The 15,645-nt window shown below is 50.7% G+C and overlaps 1 protein-coding gene across 1 annotated transcript in view; it reads right to left on the reverse strand.

Moving 5' to 3' along the window:
• The window catches only part of ANO10 (anoctamin 10), a 219,882-nt gene continuing 204,237 nt past the window's right edge, over window positions 1-15,645 (reverse strand). Inside the window, exon 13 of the mRNA XM_068982198.1 lies at window positions 1-311. Within this exon, the coding sequence (XP_068838299.1) occupies window positions 243-311 (69 nt within the window). The 3' untranslated portion in view covers window positions 1-242. The remainder of the gene's footprint in view (window positions 312-15,645) is intronic.

Below are 15,645 nucleotides of genomic sequence, written 5' to 3' on the forward strand. Positions count from 1 at the left end.
TCGGTGGGCACTGTTTCCGTCGATGAAGGGTTTGTGAACTTATTGCAGGACAGAGCCAGGAGTGTGGAAACGCCCGTCACTCAGCGGGGGCTCGGCTGAGGCCACCCCCGTTGGCCAGCCGTCACCATGAGGGTAGCGTGGGGAGCTGGTGGTCAGTCCATATGCGAGGCTCCGGAGCGAGGTCAGGCGGCCGGAGTGGGCATGGAGCTCAGGCAGGAGCCTGGAAGCGGGTCGGCCTGCCCTCAGGGCACCGTCTCCTTCCCGCCTTCCCTGCATTCCTCTTTCAGGTTCTCCGCGGTGAGCTTCATCTGCTGTTGAGAGAACACAGGACGCGCTGAGCCACGCGAGCCTGGGTGGAGGCACCTCAGGGGCGCCCCCGACATGCTCTGGGAGACGCCTGGCGCTGCTCCTTGAGGTCCGGGGATGCGCACTTGGAACCGAGGAGCCGGGTCCACTGATGGGGCCCTGAGGCTGCCCGTGGGTCCGGAGCCTGTTTCTGACCCAGTGGAGCGGGAAGCGGTGGGTGTGGGTGGAATGTGCTGAGTGCGCCCAGCTCGGTGGGGGTTTACAGACGATGAAGTGAGAAGCAGCTGGCACCTCTTCCTCCCTGGACCTCCAGTAGAAGGCGGGAAACCACAGGGCTGGGTGCTGGGGCCTGATCTGGGGCCAAGTCCTTGCTCTGCTCCTGCACACCAAGTGACCTCGGAAGTGTGACCGCTGAGCCTCCTGTCACACCTGCTCTGTGGGTGAGAGGTGTACACCCTGCAGGCTGATGCTGGGGTTACCGCCCCTGAAGTCCCTGGCCCAGAGCAGAGGCCCCAGAAGAGCGGACGTCTCACCACCCATCTGTCCCAACAGCCACATCCAGGAGCATTGGGGACATCCTGTGAAGGCTCAGAGGAAGGGGCCCGCACCCAGGACCACGGCCTGTGAGGAGGGAGTGCTCCAGCTCCAGTCCTGGGGCCCCACCACCTCTGCCATGGGCGCTGGAACACGTGAGTACAGCTGTGCACTGTTGACTGAATCAATTACGCCTTTGGAATTTGACTTCACGCACACACACAGATTTTTGATAACAGCTATTTACTTATGGAGCAAACACAACTCTGAGCACAAACACGGCTAGGGCCGGGTCCCTGGCTGCCCTCCTGGGAGCCCCAAGTGCCACACGGCTGGACAGGACACACACTCCCTCCGCTTTTGGGGAAGAGACCCCTCTGCAGACTGTAAGTCAGAGTCTGTGCCTCCTGCTCCACTCTGAAGGCCGCTCTAGATCTCCAGTAACTCAGGAGGCCCCCTTCACTTCAGACAGCCCTCATCTCTCTCGCCCTGGGTTTAGGAGACCTTTTCAAACGTCTTTTCATGAGAGAGAAAAGGGGTTGGGGGACAGAATTTGACAAGTAGCTATCAGAAATTGAAATCTAAACTGATGAGGATAAAATGTTCCCTGGTTTCTCACAGAATCATACAGCCAGGAGTCCTCCTCCACATGGAAAGGAAAATCATAATGAGGTTTTTTAAGTCTTTATTGAGTTTGTTACAATATTGCTTCTGTTTCTATGTTGTGGGTTTTCGGCCAAAAGGCATGTGACCTTAGGTCCCTGACCAGGGATCGAACCTGCATGCCCTACACTGGAAGGCGAAGTCTTAACCACTGGACCACCAGGGAAATATCCACAATGGGTTTTGATGAAACGAATTTTGATTTAAAGGTGCCTCTGAGGTTCAGACAGCCCCCCTCCCTCTGTGTGTGTGGCTGTAGATAGGCCCTCTCCCGTGAACGACCCTGCTCCAAGTGACCTAATTCTGGAGATGAGACTCTGAACCCACCAGGCTGGATGACTCCCACCTGCAGTGCCGGCCCCGCTGAGGGCAGCTCCTAAGGGCAGGGGTCTGTACTGGACTGTGTGGCTGGAATCAAAGGTAGGGACCTCAGCCAGGACTCTCCATCCCCTTGGCCTCTGGGTTGGGCCAACCCTCCCCTGATCCCCCCTTCCCACCCTGGGTCCCACAGGGCTCCATCTGTCTCATGGAGCTTTGTGATCCCCCAAAGGGCACATTGCCCACAGTGGGTGAGGAGCTGGGGCTCAGCCTGTCTCCCCCTTGTCTTCCACACCCCCAGCTGGCTATGCTGAGCAGAGAGCAGGGCCAGACCTTAAGACCCTAGAGAAAAACCTAAGAGGGAACAAACTGCCACAGCCCGCCTGCCCGAGGTGAAGTGAAACCGCATGTGAGGTCGGTGAGCAACGCACCAACCTTTCCCGCACAATCGGGGCGGGTCTCCACGGGGCAGGTCTGCTACCTGAGAGATGGGGTTGGAGGCCATCTGGCCCTGGGTCACCCAGTTGCTTTCCACTGCTCACAGGTCTGCATTCCCTCACAGTGTGCGGTCATGGAACTCGTCATGAAACTGCGCACATCCTCCTCGCCTTCCAGCAAAATGGGAGGCTTTAGCAGAACTAACTCCAGAAGCATGAAAGTTCTGATCTGAAGGAACCCTGGTGATTATCTGGTGCCATGGTCCCTGGACCTTGTTAAATGCAGACTCTTGGTCCCTCCCTGAGATGATAAAATGCCATCATGCTGGTGTGTAGAGGGAGCCAGGACTCTCTTGAACTTTTACCAGGCCCCCCAAGTTCCTCCACGGACAAACCTAGGCCTGGCAGTCTGGTTTGTGGTCTGCCATCTTTTACCAGAAAGCAAACTGGATCACTGGGCAGGTCCAGACCACAATCTGTGCTGAGGGTGCTGGGGTGGACCCCAGGCTGCCTCCCACAGCTCAGCTCTTTGGTTGAGGGCACTTCAGCTGCCCTGCTGAAGAGGGTGGGGTGGGAAGGAGCAACCTTATTCCCTTAAAAAAAAAAAATAGCTGGCTTCTTTGAGGACTTTAGCATCAAAACCTTTAAAAATATAAGCAGGATAATAATGCTGACTTCTTTCCCATTAAGAAGCATCAGAATGAAGAACAAATGAAATTTTCCTCAACTCATGAGTCATTAAAACACTCATGTTCCAAATTATTCTTTAAAAAGCACAGACTGATTTTTGGCATCATTATTAGCAATGATTATACAGGCAGACCCTTTACTGTGCTTCGTAGGTTTTTTTTTTTTACAAACTGAAGGTTTGTGGGCAGTCCTGTGTTGAATGAACAATTCTATCAGTGGCATTTCTTGAACAGCATTATTTTTTAAGGTTATGTACATTGTTTTTTTTAAAACATAATGCAATTACACACTTAATAGACTATAGTACAGTATAAACATTACTTTTATATACAGGAGAAAGAGAAAAATTCACAACTTGCTTTAACTGCAGTGGTCTGGAACCAAACCCACAGTATCTCGGAGGCCTGCCTCTTAACAGGAACCAACTTGCTAAGTGTGTTGGCCAAACATGCACCTTAACCTGAGACAAGGTGAGTGACAGGATCCCTTTTCCCTGTGGAGAAGTAGAGAAGCGCTGTCTGAGACCTGCCCTGCTCCGCACCTCCACAGACACGGCCTTCCCCTCCCAGACTCGGGGCTGCAGAGACTCCCTCGCTGAGCCCGCAGTCACTTTTGGGACCCTTCTCTTCACCTGACTCAGGAAGTCAGCTGACGACACCCTACCGGTTTCCAGTTTGGTGGCAGCTGCTCTGTTACCCCTTCCCCCAGAAGGACCCTGTGCATTCCTCTCCCCGGTATGCTGCAGGCTGTCTCAGGGCCGAGCACCTCCCCTGCCCCCTCCATTCTAATTTAATGGAAGGCTCCCTGGGTGATTTTCCCGTGCAGCTAGGGTGGAGAAGCACTGCCTGGAAGGAAGCCACTCGGCGGTTAAGGTGGGGGGTGGCGCGGGCAGGAGGAGCAGGACTGGGGCCTCGGTTGCCCACAGCTCTGCCTGCGCTTGCTGTCCAGCCTGACAAGCACGCACCTGTCTCCTCTGCCCATGTCACTAGCTTGAGATCATGTAGTTAGAGTCAGGGCAGACTAAGCAAGGGTCTGCCATTCCTTGAAAAAAGGAAAGGAGAGAGCAGGCCTTCTGACGTGCACCACTTTTTCACAAAGGTGAGCTTTGTCTGAGACCTAGAGAGAATTCCCTCCAACGAGCAGCACCTCCCCGTGCCCCGCTGCCAGCTCTCTCCCAGTCTTCCCCGCGCAGCCCCAAACTTGGGACATCATCACAGATGGCTCCCTGTCCCTCCCCGTCAGGTCCTGTGGCCTCCGCCTGCCAAGCACACCGCCTCCTCCCACCTTAGGACTGTTGCCCCTCCTGCCCTGAAACCACCTCCCAGAATCCCCACCCGTCTCCAAAGGCAGCCTGAGCCGTGTTTAGAACAGGGGACCAGAAACATGCTACTCGAGGGGCTTCCCGAAGACTCAGGGCTAAGGCTCAAGTCCCCCTTTTCTCTCTCACCCTGCAGCCTTGGCTTTGCCCCTCAGCCTGGCTCCTCCTGGAGGATGCGTCTCCTGTAACTCCTAGACTGTACTCGGGCTGTTGGGCTCTCCGTTCTCTGTGGAATGTCCAGCTCTCCTCTCCTGACTCCCCGGGGCCTCCAGCAGCTGCACCCCCAGTTCCTGCTCCGGAACTACCTGTGGGGGGAGCCCCCAGCACACTTCCAGCAGCAGCCCGAGAGAGGACAGCGCAGCCTCCAGGAGAGCAGCATGGGTGAGTGAGATACACCCGTCTTCCTGAAGTTAGCATCATTTTCTGAACCCAGCCACATGTCCGGTACCAGTGAGTACACGCTGTGATACGGCCTGCACGTCGAGTGCCAGGGCTTCCGAGTCCAGATGGTGACCTGGCCTGGTACCAGTGCAGACCTGGGTCCAGCCCCTCAGGCCTTCAGGGCTGGCTCTGGCCAAGGGAAGGGGGCTCTGCAGGTAGAGCTGGGGGAAGAGGAGGATGGAAAGACACCCGAAAGCAGCTGGGTCCCTGCTGGAAACCAAGACGGTCCAAACCCAGCTCCCCCACCCTGTGAGGTGTGGTGGCCACAAGTTCAGTAACTGCACGAGCTGACCCTGGGGAACGTAAGTGTCAGTTTGACTTAAAAAAGAAAACTAATGTCTACTTAAATCTTGGAAGGAGGTGATTGAAGTGGTGAAGTAGAAGAACGCAGAGTCCACTCCGCCCACAAATACATCAAAACTACACTTAAAACTGGAACAGTTTTCACAGAACACCAGCTGAGAGCAGCTGGGTATCTCAAATACCTGGCGCTGAAAGAAAGATCCCCAGTTAACCTGGTAAGACTAAAGGCAAAAACCAGGGCAGGGAGAATCCAGGTGGGGCCTGTGCCCCAAGGGAGGGAGCTGCGAAAGAGGAACCTCCTGTGCCAGGACAGAGGGAGGCTGCAGGGGCCTGGACTTTGCCCACGAGGAGAGTGCACTGGCCACCAGCAGAGAGAGAGGAGCCGAAACTGACAGCAGTCACATCCCCATGCTTCCCAGCCCACAACATGCGCCTGCTGTTACATGCCTGGTACTGAAACTCGGGCTTTGGCGGACACACCCGAGGAGGGGACTTGCTTTGGTGGTGTGGTCCAGAGCACAAGTGTGCGCATGCCAAAGGCAGATGGAGCTGATGCGCAACCTCTTGCAGTGAAGACGAGGTCAGTTTTGTGGCTGTGCATCGTGGGTGGCGGGCAGCGTCTCAGAGTTGCCTATCCCAGCAGGAGCGCTGCAGTCCCACCTCCCTCTCACTGCAGCTTAGACCCGAGTCTGGGGGCTTCTACTCCAACAACTGGGGAGCAACCCCTAACCCCCAACGGGGCAGTGACAAGCACCGAGCAAAGAGGAGGCCGTGATCATCACGGCACCGCCCCCACCCAAGGGGACAGTGGCCAGCACAGCCTGAGCCAAACACATGGCTGGTGTCCACAGCAAATACAGGCTTTGCACCAGAAATACTAGAGTGACATAGTTCTACAGAGGGGTGTGCCCACATAAAAACAGTCTTTCAGGACTATAGTACATCATGGTTTCTCCTAAATTTATAGAGAAAAAGAAATACATGTAAGTAGAGGAACCACTCCTGCCTAAGAGAATCCCCTGAAAGAGCAAACAGGCCCTTCCAGTCTGGCAGGCCCCAAGTTCCAAAGGGAGGTGTAAAAACGCTGAAGTGATTAAGAAGGCCATCAGTAGAAATGCAGATCCCTGTAACAAGGAACTGGAAACCATAAGGAAGAGCCAGTCAAAATCAGACAACTCAATTGCCAAGGTGAAAAACCAGCAAACTAAGTAATTCAGAAGAACCATTAAGTGACCTGTAACAGAAATCACCCAATCAAAACAGCAGACAGAAAGACAGAAGAAAAAATACTAAAGCATGCCAACCTATGCATTATAGGAATTTCAGGAGGAGGAGAAAGGGAAAAGTAGATCAAAAATGTATTTGAAGAAATTACGGCTCAAAAGAGTGAAGAAGGAAAAATGTATCCATAGGTGAAAGAAACAGAACACCAAACAGACCCACACCAAGATGTGTCATAATTAAAATGCCAAAAGTTAAACAGGATTCTAAAGGCAGCAAGAGAAAAAGTCAGTTACAAGGGAATCCCCCTAAGGCTACCAGCTGATTTCTCTGCAGAAGCGCTGAATGTGTCTTACCACTCTCTGGCCTACAAAGTCCCGAAAGGGAAAAATCTGCAACCTAGGACACTATTCAGAAGGATTATCGTTTAGAATAGAAGGAGATGGAAAGAATTTCTCAGATAAGCAAAAACTGAAAGGAGGTCTCTAGATAGAAAAAAGCAAGAACCTAGAGGAAAGGGAAAGTCACATTAGGAAAGGCAGATACATAAAAGGATTGAAGATCAATAATATATGCCAGCACATAATCATTTGCACACACAAAAAAATATCAACTACGAGATGTAATTTTGTGATTTTCTGTGATTCTGATGAATCACAAAATGAGGAGGGGAGTAGGAGAATGTACATCTTTTAGAATGTAGAGCAAAGAGTGCGCATGACTGTCAGTCAAGCAGATATAATAATTACTGTTATAATAATAAACTTGAGTTAATAAATTTGAAAACCAGGGTAACCACAAATCACCTCTCAAAAATCATTAAGAAATCAAGCATAATACAAAAGAAAATTATCAAGCCACAAAAGGAAGAAAAGAACAAAAAAGAAATTTAAAATGTCAGTAAATACTCATATATCAGTGGGCTAAATGCTTTGATCAAAAAACACGGAGTGACGGACTGAATAATAAAACGAGAACCTACAGCATGCTGCCTCCAGGAGACCCACTTTAGAACGAAAGACACATAGGTTAAAAGTGAGGGTGTCTTCTTCGGAGAAATGGCTATTTAGGCCCATTTTTTTCATTGGGTTGTTTGGTTTTTTTGATACTGAGTTGCATGAGCTGTTTGTGTGTTCTGAATATTAATCCTTGTTCGTTGCTTCATTTGCAAATATTTCTCCAAAGAAGACATACAGATGACCAATAGACACATGAAAAGATGCTCACCATCACTAATTGTTAGAGAAATGCAGATCAAAACTACAGTGAAGTATCACCTGACACCAGTCAGAATGGCCGTCATAAAAAAAAAAATCTACAAACAAGAAATGCTGGAGAGGATATGGAGAAAAAGAAACCCTCCTACAATTTGTACCAATTTACATTCCTACTACCACTACATAGAACAGTATGGAAGTTCCTCAAACTAAAAACAGAACTACCATGTGACCCAGAAGTCTTGCCCCCCCGGGCATATACCTGGAAAAAACCATAATTCAAAAAGATAGATACACCCCAATGTTCACTGCAGCACTTCTTAAAATAGCCAGGACATGGAAGCAACCTAAATGTCATCTACAGGGGTGGATAAAGATGTGGTACGTATGCACAAGAGGGTATTACTCAGCCTTAAAAGGAACAAAACAGTGCCATTTGCAGAGATGGAGATACGCCTGGAGACCGTCATACAGAATGAGTAAGTCAGAAATAGAAAAAAGTTGTATAATATGGATTCTATGTGGAATCCAGAAAAACTGTACAGATGAACCTATCTGCAAAGCAGAAACGGACAGTGCAGAGAACAAACTTACAGATTCTAAGGGGATGGAGTGGCATGAACTGTGAGATTGGCATGGACTTATACACTCTACTGTGTATAAAGTAGGTAACTAATGAGAACCTACTGTATACCACAGGAAACTGTATGCAGTAATATCCTGTGATAAACCATAATGGAAAGGAACATGAAGAAGAATATATATACAGCTGAATCACTCTGCTGTACACCAGGAACTACCATTGTAAATTAACTACACTCCAATAACGTTAAGAACAAAACAAAACGTGGTTACCAAAGGGTAAGGTGGGTGAGATGGATAAATTCGGAGTATGGGATTAATAGATACACATCACTATATATAAAAAAAGACAACAAGAATTTACTGTATGGGACAGGGAACTACATTCAATATCTTACAATAACCTATAATGGAAAAGAATTTGTGGCTGTACCCTTGAAACTAACACAATATTGTAAATCAGCTGTAGTGTAACAGAATTTTTAAAAAGTCATATTTTGAGCCTGTGTTCTCTGCATATTTGAATTTCAGAGCAAAATTCCCAGGAGCTAAAGCCATTTCAAACAGAAACCTCACAGATAACATCTTCCAGGTGAGAGCGGGGGCTCACAGAAGCCCGAGGCCTGGTTCTCAGCCGCCCTGGGTGTGCGCGGCACTGATGCTGCTGCAGCCAGGAACCCGAGCCACACGCGTTATCAGCCACAGGCGATCAGAGCTGTTCATCACTCTAGACCTGCCAGGGCTGCGGGCCTTGGGGTTCCACAGGTGGCGGCAAGGCACTGGTTGCGAAGATGGCGAAGTGCCACCAGGGAGAGTCTGCCCCACCTCCCTGGGTTTGGGAAACGTTAGGAACGAAAAGCCCTCATCAGAGCTGCTCTCTTGCTGGGCTCCCTTCCCACTCCACCAATATTTTCTTCAAGTTAAGTGATCCTTGGTTAAGTGACCACTTACCCAAAATCCGTATGAAATCACTAAGGGAGAAGTCTTAACAGACGCCTCCGTGGGTGCCCGGGCCTCCGCGTAGGGCAAACACACTCCGTATAGACTGTTTCCCTCAGGCAGTGGGGCTCAGGCAGCGTCCAAGTCCTCGTGCTTCACACATGCTCCTCTGTGCCAGCTGCATGGGCGTCTCGGCTACTGACATCCCTGCTCCTCCCCGTTTCCTGCATTTCTAACTGTGCTTCTATGTCAAAACCTCTTTTCCTCTTGCTTTGCTGACATAACTTTTAATGTCTATTACAATCTGTCACCCACTTGTAACTTAACAGTGACCACTGGCCACTTGATGTGAACAGCCAACTTAGTGGAAAAGACCCCGATACTGGGAAAAGATTGAGGGCAAAAGGAAGAGGGGAGCAGAGGATGAGCTGGTTGGATGGCATCACTGACTCAATGGACATGAATCTGAGCGGACTCCGGGAGATGGCGAAGGGCAGGGCGGCCTGGTGTGCTGCAGTCCACGGGGCAGCAGAGTCAGACCGAGGGACTGAACAACAAGCAACACTTAGGTTAACAGCAGGTGCTGATATTTTCCCCAAATTAAGTGATCCTGAACACTTATCCAAAAATCCACGCGAAATCACTAAGTGAGAAATCTTAACAGACACCTCTGTGGGCGCCTGGGCCTCAGTGTAGGGCGAACACACTCTGTATACATTGTTTTCCGCGGGCAGTGGGGCTCAGGCTTACTTACATTCCATACAAGGTACATATACTATTTGTTCCTCGTAACTGCCCTATGAGAGGCACACTGTTATCAACATTTTAAACATGAGACACAGGGAAGTTAAAATCCTGCCCGAGGTTGCACAGTTCAGAGGGGGTCTGCACCCAGTCCTGGCTCCAGGGCCCGCACTGTGGGCCTGAGCTGCTCGGCTCCTGCTTGATAACATGCCAGCTCTGGGCTGCTTTTGGACCACCTAGAACATCACCCCACTATCCACAGGGTTCACCCATGCTGTTTTGAGATTCTGACTCCAACGAATCACACTTCCATCCTGTGAAGGTTTGCCTGTATTTTGGAAATGCTAGGTGAGGCTGAAATTTTGTCCTGTCCCACCTGGCCCAGATTTTTTTCTGCTTTGGCTAAATCTCTCTAAACCAAGGAGTCCAGCTCTAGAACACACCATGGTTACCCTACCCTGACCTTTAAGCACAAATTGAATCAAGATTTTTAAAAGTTGCTTAAAATTCTGGAAAGTTTAAGAGTTAATAAAAAGCACAGAAATCCATTTGAGTATGTTTCAAAGAAAGGCTTCTAAAGGGCACAAGAACAAGAAAGTGTGGAAAATGTGGTGGGGAAGTTAATTGGCAAAGCACGAGCACTTGAGTCACTAAAACTTGGAAAAGAAAACTAGTGACAGGCAAACTGCTTGAGGGGGCATCCCCAACGGAGGGGGCATCCCCAACGGAGGGAAACGTAAAGAACGGCAAACCTAATGCTGGCAGCAAAGTGCCACTCAGCACCTGCAGCGGGGAGTCAAACTGTTCAGGAATCATCCGGGCACAGGAAAGGCTAAGATAAGCCATGTCTCCTTTGCTGGATAATGAGAAAAGCAATAACAGATGCTTAAAAGGCCACCAAGTGGAATGGATGTAATGTGGACACGCCCAGACATCAGAGTGGAGAATAAGAGCTCTGGGCTCTGGCAGGCCTCGAGGACATGCACAAGGGAGACAGCAGAGTGGTGGGGTGAGGCCAGCTGAGGTGGACCATGCCTTAGCCCTGCCCACTCGGGCCCGGAGCAGTGGGCCCCACCGTGTGGGCTAAGGTCAGAATGCAGATGGCGTCTATAAGAGAGGAGGGTATCGAAACAAAAAGAACCAGTGTCCATAAGATCAAAAACAAGCCACGACTAATCATGAAGAAATAATATATATAAAAACCATGATGAATACTTCTGGAACATCGCATCATGTAATGTGCATCGTGGCCGTTATCAGAGGCAAGGGACATCACAGGGATGGCCCCAAATGGCAGGACAGAAAAGTCAAAGGTGACGCCAATTCTGTGTAAGAAAGGGAAAAGAGCATTTTGTATTTTGGCAAGTAATGATGTAAAACTAATACAGTGACTCCCAAATCAGGGGACTAATGACCAAGTTTCTTGTAAAAAATGGAGTTCCTTTTTTAAAGGCAACACTCATTGTAGTAACTAGATCTCTGGGTGTGATGTTATCCTGCAAACTGAAGTGCAGGAGGAAATCATTCAGGCTCTGCTACAACACGATTCTGGGCTGTTTATCAGAAGAGAGAGGTCGCCAGTCTGATCTGTCACCATCAGCCCACAGCACCAACACTTCCACAATGCTGCCAGGACACTGACCCAGTTGTCCAGGCCATCCAGGTGACCCAGAGCATCTGGTCTGCAGGAGGCACTTCCTGGACAAGAGGTGCACAGGAAGTAGCTGCCTCTTGATCTGGACACAGGCCTGGGAGGAAGGGTATGCCCTTCCAGTCTGGAAGCCTGATGGCAGACGATGGGCAGGGGGCTCTCCTCCTGCAGCACGAGTTTGTTGAGGTCAGGAACCCCCTGTGGAGTTGCCAGGTCACTCAGGTTCCTGGGGACACGAGACCCAAGGAGTCTGGAACCAGCCAAGGCCGTGGCATGATCTCTCAGTCCTCATCTTTAATGGGCAGTAACACCCCCAGCTCAGGGTTCAGGCCGGGGGGCAAGGCATGGATGGGGGAGGACACAGGGGTAACAGCACCCGCCCACAAGGGGCTGCACCAAAGAAGCCTCCCTGTCCACCGGCTCCTTCCATGAGTCCCAAGTCTCATGAGATGCGACTTGGGGATGGGTCTTCACTGTGGCAGGAAGGAAAAACCCAGAGCTCAGAAAACAAAAGCCTGAAGTAAACAGTCCACTAAACCACACGTAGGAGACTGTCCACTGCCCACACCAGGGCTTCAACCAAGAATTTAAAAAACCTTAAGCATTCTTCCTAAATATCAAGGGGGAGTTGCGCTCCATCTAAGGAGACAAGGCTGGTCACCACCAGGAGAGAGTGAGGGGCTGCCTCTGTGCCCGTGGCAGCAGCACCCCTTTCTGGCCCCATCCCCGCTGCAGACGCTCCTCCCCCGTCACAGGCGTGACTTCAGGCCACAAGGCACCAGAGCACCCATCACCCATGGCAGCGCCCCTGGCACTGCTGGGCTTCTCCCATCTACATGGGGTGTGGCCCTTTGATCAACACAACATCTATATCCTCCATTCATGTCAAGGTAATATCTAAAAGTCAACATGATGACTAAAACCAAGGCCGTAATCACTGTTGACTCTGATTTTATTGCCTCCACCCCCAGGGCTAGGAATGGCCAGCTGGTGCCTGTTGATGAGCGGTGCTGCCGGCACTGACGCCCCTTCTGAAGCGCCTGGTCAAGGTGGGGCCAGAAATGGCTGATGCTTGATCTCTTTCTGCAAGAAAAACAACCCCTATTAGGCAGACACGTGAGTGTTCATTCTCTTGACTTCCTTTTTTTCAAAACAGCTACTTCCCACCTCCAAACCTCTTGAACAAGGACGAGGCCCCATGTTGTCTCTACGTCTTCACTGCACTTGAATTCCCCGTCACCTGCATCCCTCGGGGGGCAGGGGGGTGGCAGGAGGTGCTGGAACTGATGGCACTGGCCCAGCCCGGCCCCCACTGCTCTGTCCTCTAGAGCTGCAGCAGCACACCGCCGTGACATGCATCCCAAGAACCCACAGCATCCAACCGCAGGGGACACGTCTGTGGCTTCCCACTTCCTCTTTCATACTGATGCCCAGAACTGACCTTTCTTAGAGGAACCAGCTTAACAGTGTGTGTACACGGCAGAAACACCTGCCTCGGGACACAGCACAGCTTTGTTCATGAAGAAGAAATGACTTCTCTGCAGACCTGTACTCTAGGTGTTTGAGAGCGAAGAACCCAAGACCCCAGTGTGATCAGAGCATCCAGTCCATGTGGTCAGTGCTCTCTTTAGTGCGGCCTTTGGAAAAAGAGATCATGGTCCCCTCTGAGGTTAATCCATCAGCCAGCACAATCCTGCTTATGCCTTGGACTTTGGTTCTGACAAAAGTTCTAACCAAAAATCACGTGGTCTGGAGTGGGTCAGAACTCAGCCTCCTTACTTTGTCATTTAGAAACATGAGCTGCTACATACAATACATGTTGAATTAAACATGTCTTCACCTATTCAGTTCTTCCTCTACCATCGTCAGTTTTCTTGTGTGAAGCCAAGAAGAGCAGAGAGCATAAGAGAGAAGCTATTTGCTAACAGGGACTCCCCTGGTAGAAGTCATAAAATACAGATGATTTCTGCCTGTTACCCTGAATGACCTGCAAGTCATTTTGTTAAGACAGGATCAATGTTTTAGGAGCACTTGGCCAGGTTTGGGTGGAGTGATATCTGTTGTCTCCAGCAAAGCCCACGGCTGATTCACAGGTAAGTTATGCGGCTCTACAAGAGGCAATCAAACCAGTGTTTTCATAAGCTGTTTTGGACAATCAGAACAAACCAGCTTGTATCAAACAGTCATGCAGTTGTTCAGGTTGTGGGCATATATGTTTTTACCCTTTGAACCAAGCATTCCAGGTAAGTAAGTGGCAAGCCACGCAGATAAATGGCTGTTATTCATATAGGCTTAATTAGACAGGCATGAAATGACTAGAAGGGAAGAGGATAACATCCATAATGACTAATAAAATAAGCTTGGGGTCAAGGCCTCAGCATTCCTGATTTCACAAAGGAACTGGTGTCAGTAGGAAGGCTTCCCCTGGTGGGCTAGAAAGCTAGTGACGCCCTGGGTACACGCCTGGCCACGTGTCCTGAGCTGGGAGGAAGTGATGGCGACCGCAAGAGGAACGCACGTGCTGAAAGGAAATGGAACAAAACCAACAGCAGGTGAGTCGGGGCCCAGTGGCCTCGACCCAAGGAGATGATAGCTCTTTTCAAACATGCTGCACACTCAAGCTCGCCCCACAGCACCAGAGCCCCGCCCTCCTGGGACTGCTCCTCACCCTCCGGGAAGCCGAGTCCCACTGACCCACTGACGGTCTCCAACCCGGCTTGGCATGCTCTGTGCTGGGAAGAACTTGCAGCTCCTGGAAGAGGGTGGGAGACTCCTGGGCTTCTGGCCAGGCTGGCACACTGGACTGGCCCGTGAACCCGCCTCTCGGGTCTTCTCTCCGGGTCCTCTAGTCCCCTCCTCGCCTCCTTCTCCCCCACCCTCAACGCCAAGGACAGGGCGGCAGGCCGTGCTCGTTTCTCACCTCCCAGACTAGCACCTGGCAGCTGGTGGCCAGTCTCCAGGTCCCACCGCTTGACAGGAACCTGTGAGTTCCTGCTGCTCTTCAAAGACACACATGTGCTGCCCCTTCCACAAAGCCCCCTGGCTGCTAATGGAAGGTGCCAGCCCACACCCTGTGCTCCTGCTTCGCCATGCCCGGGCGCAGAGGCAGGCCCAGACGGCAGGCTCCCAGGGCAGGGTCCCCGCAAGGTGGGTGATCGAGGTGTCCCGCTCTGTAGGTGAGCCCGAGGGGCAGATGGAGCAGACGCACAATTCTGTGCTGAGACCAACAGCTCCTGCCCTTCATGGTGACCGCAAACGCCTCGCAGGGCACACTTTTATTCCCGAGGCTTCAGCATCAGAATCCCTGTGCCTTCAAAGGGCCATTTCTATGGCTCGGGGAGAGCTGAAGCTCTGGCAAGGGGATGAACAGCTTGTGGACGACCTCCTTTAGCACAGAAGCAGAAGCCCACTTACAACCACAGAGATTTGACAGCCCCTTTGGAGCAAAGTGTGGTGGGTTCTCAGGCAGTGAGACCCAAACCTGGACGGCCAGTCAGCATCAGTCTGTACCTGATGATCTTCCATAAAATGAGTTCTCACTTGCAGTGTTCATCTAGCAGATTTGGGAATTTCTTTTTACAAACTCTAAAATTTGCTGTTATTTCAAACTGACAGAAAAAATCACAAGCAGACTAAAGAGATCTTAAGTAAAATACCCTTACTCGAATTTACCAACTAGTTCCGCTTTGCACTCTGCTTTACCATATAATTACCTTTTTCTTAATCATTTGAGAGTAAGTTGTAGACAAGACACCCCTTGCCCCTAAGCACATCCATATATATTTCCTAAAAACAAAGTCTTTTTCTTACATAGTACAGGAGAATGTTCCCTGATGATTTTGAAGGGTGAGGTGATTGTTATTTCCTATTTTATCAAACTTTCCAGATGTTATCAAGTTGACAGAATTCAGAAAGTATAAAAACAGCTGGGAGCCCCTAAAGCTTCACCGCAGGATGATGAGACAGCAGCTGGCTCTTCTGAGGAAAAGCAGACAGTGATGCCCACACACTTCCCTCATGTTCACGGCAGATGTGATTTTGATGAGCTGGGGTACAACAGGACCATGTCAACAAGCGTTCCACTGAGCCAGGATCGACGGCCAGCAGCCTGTGAGAGCCCTGTGACAGCCCCTGCCTGCGCAAACCCCTCCCTTGGAGTGTTGGCTGGACCCAGGACTTGCCTGACCACAGAGCATAGCACCCCTCTGGGGTGAGGGGACGTCACTCCAGAGATGAGACTGCAGCGAGGCTGTGCTTCCGTCCTGGGGGCCCCTCTCTCAC

Source organism: Capricornis sumatraensis, chromosome 10, assembly GCF_032405125.1.
Source record: "Capricornis sumatraensis isolate serow.1 chromosome 10, serow.2, whole genome shotgun sequence".
In the NCBI taxonomy this organism is placed as follows: domain Eukaryota; kingdom Metazoa; phylum Chordata; class Mammalia; order Artiodactyla; family Bovidae; genus Capricornis; species Capricornis sumatraensis.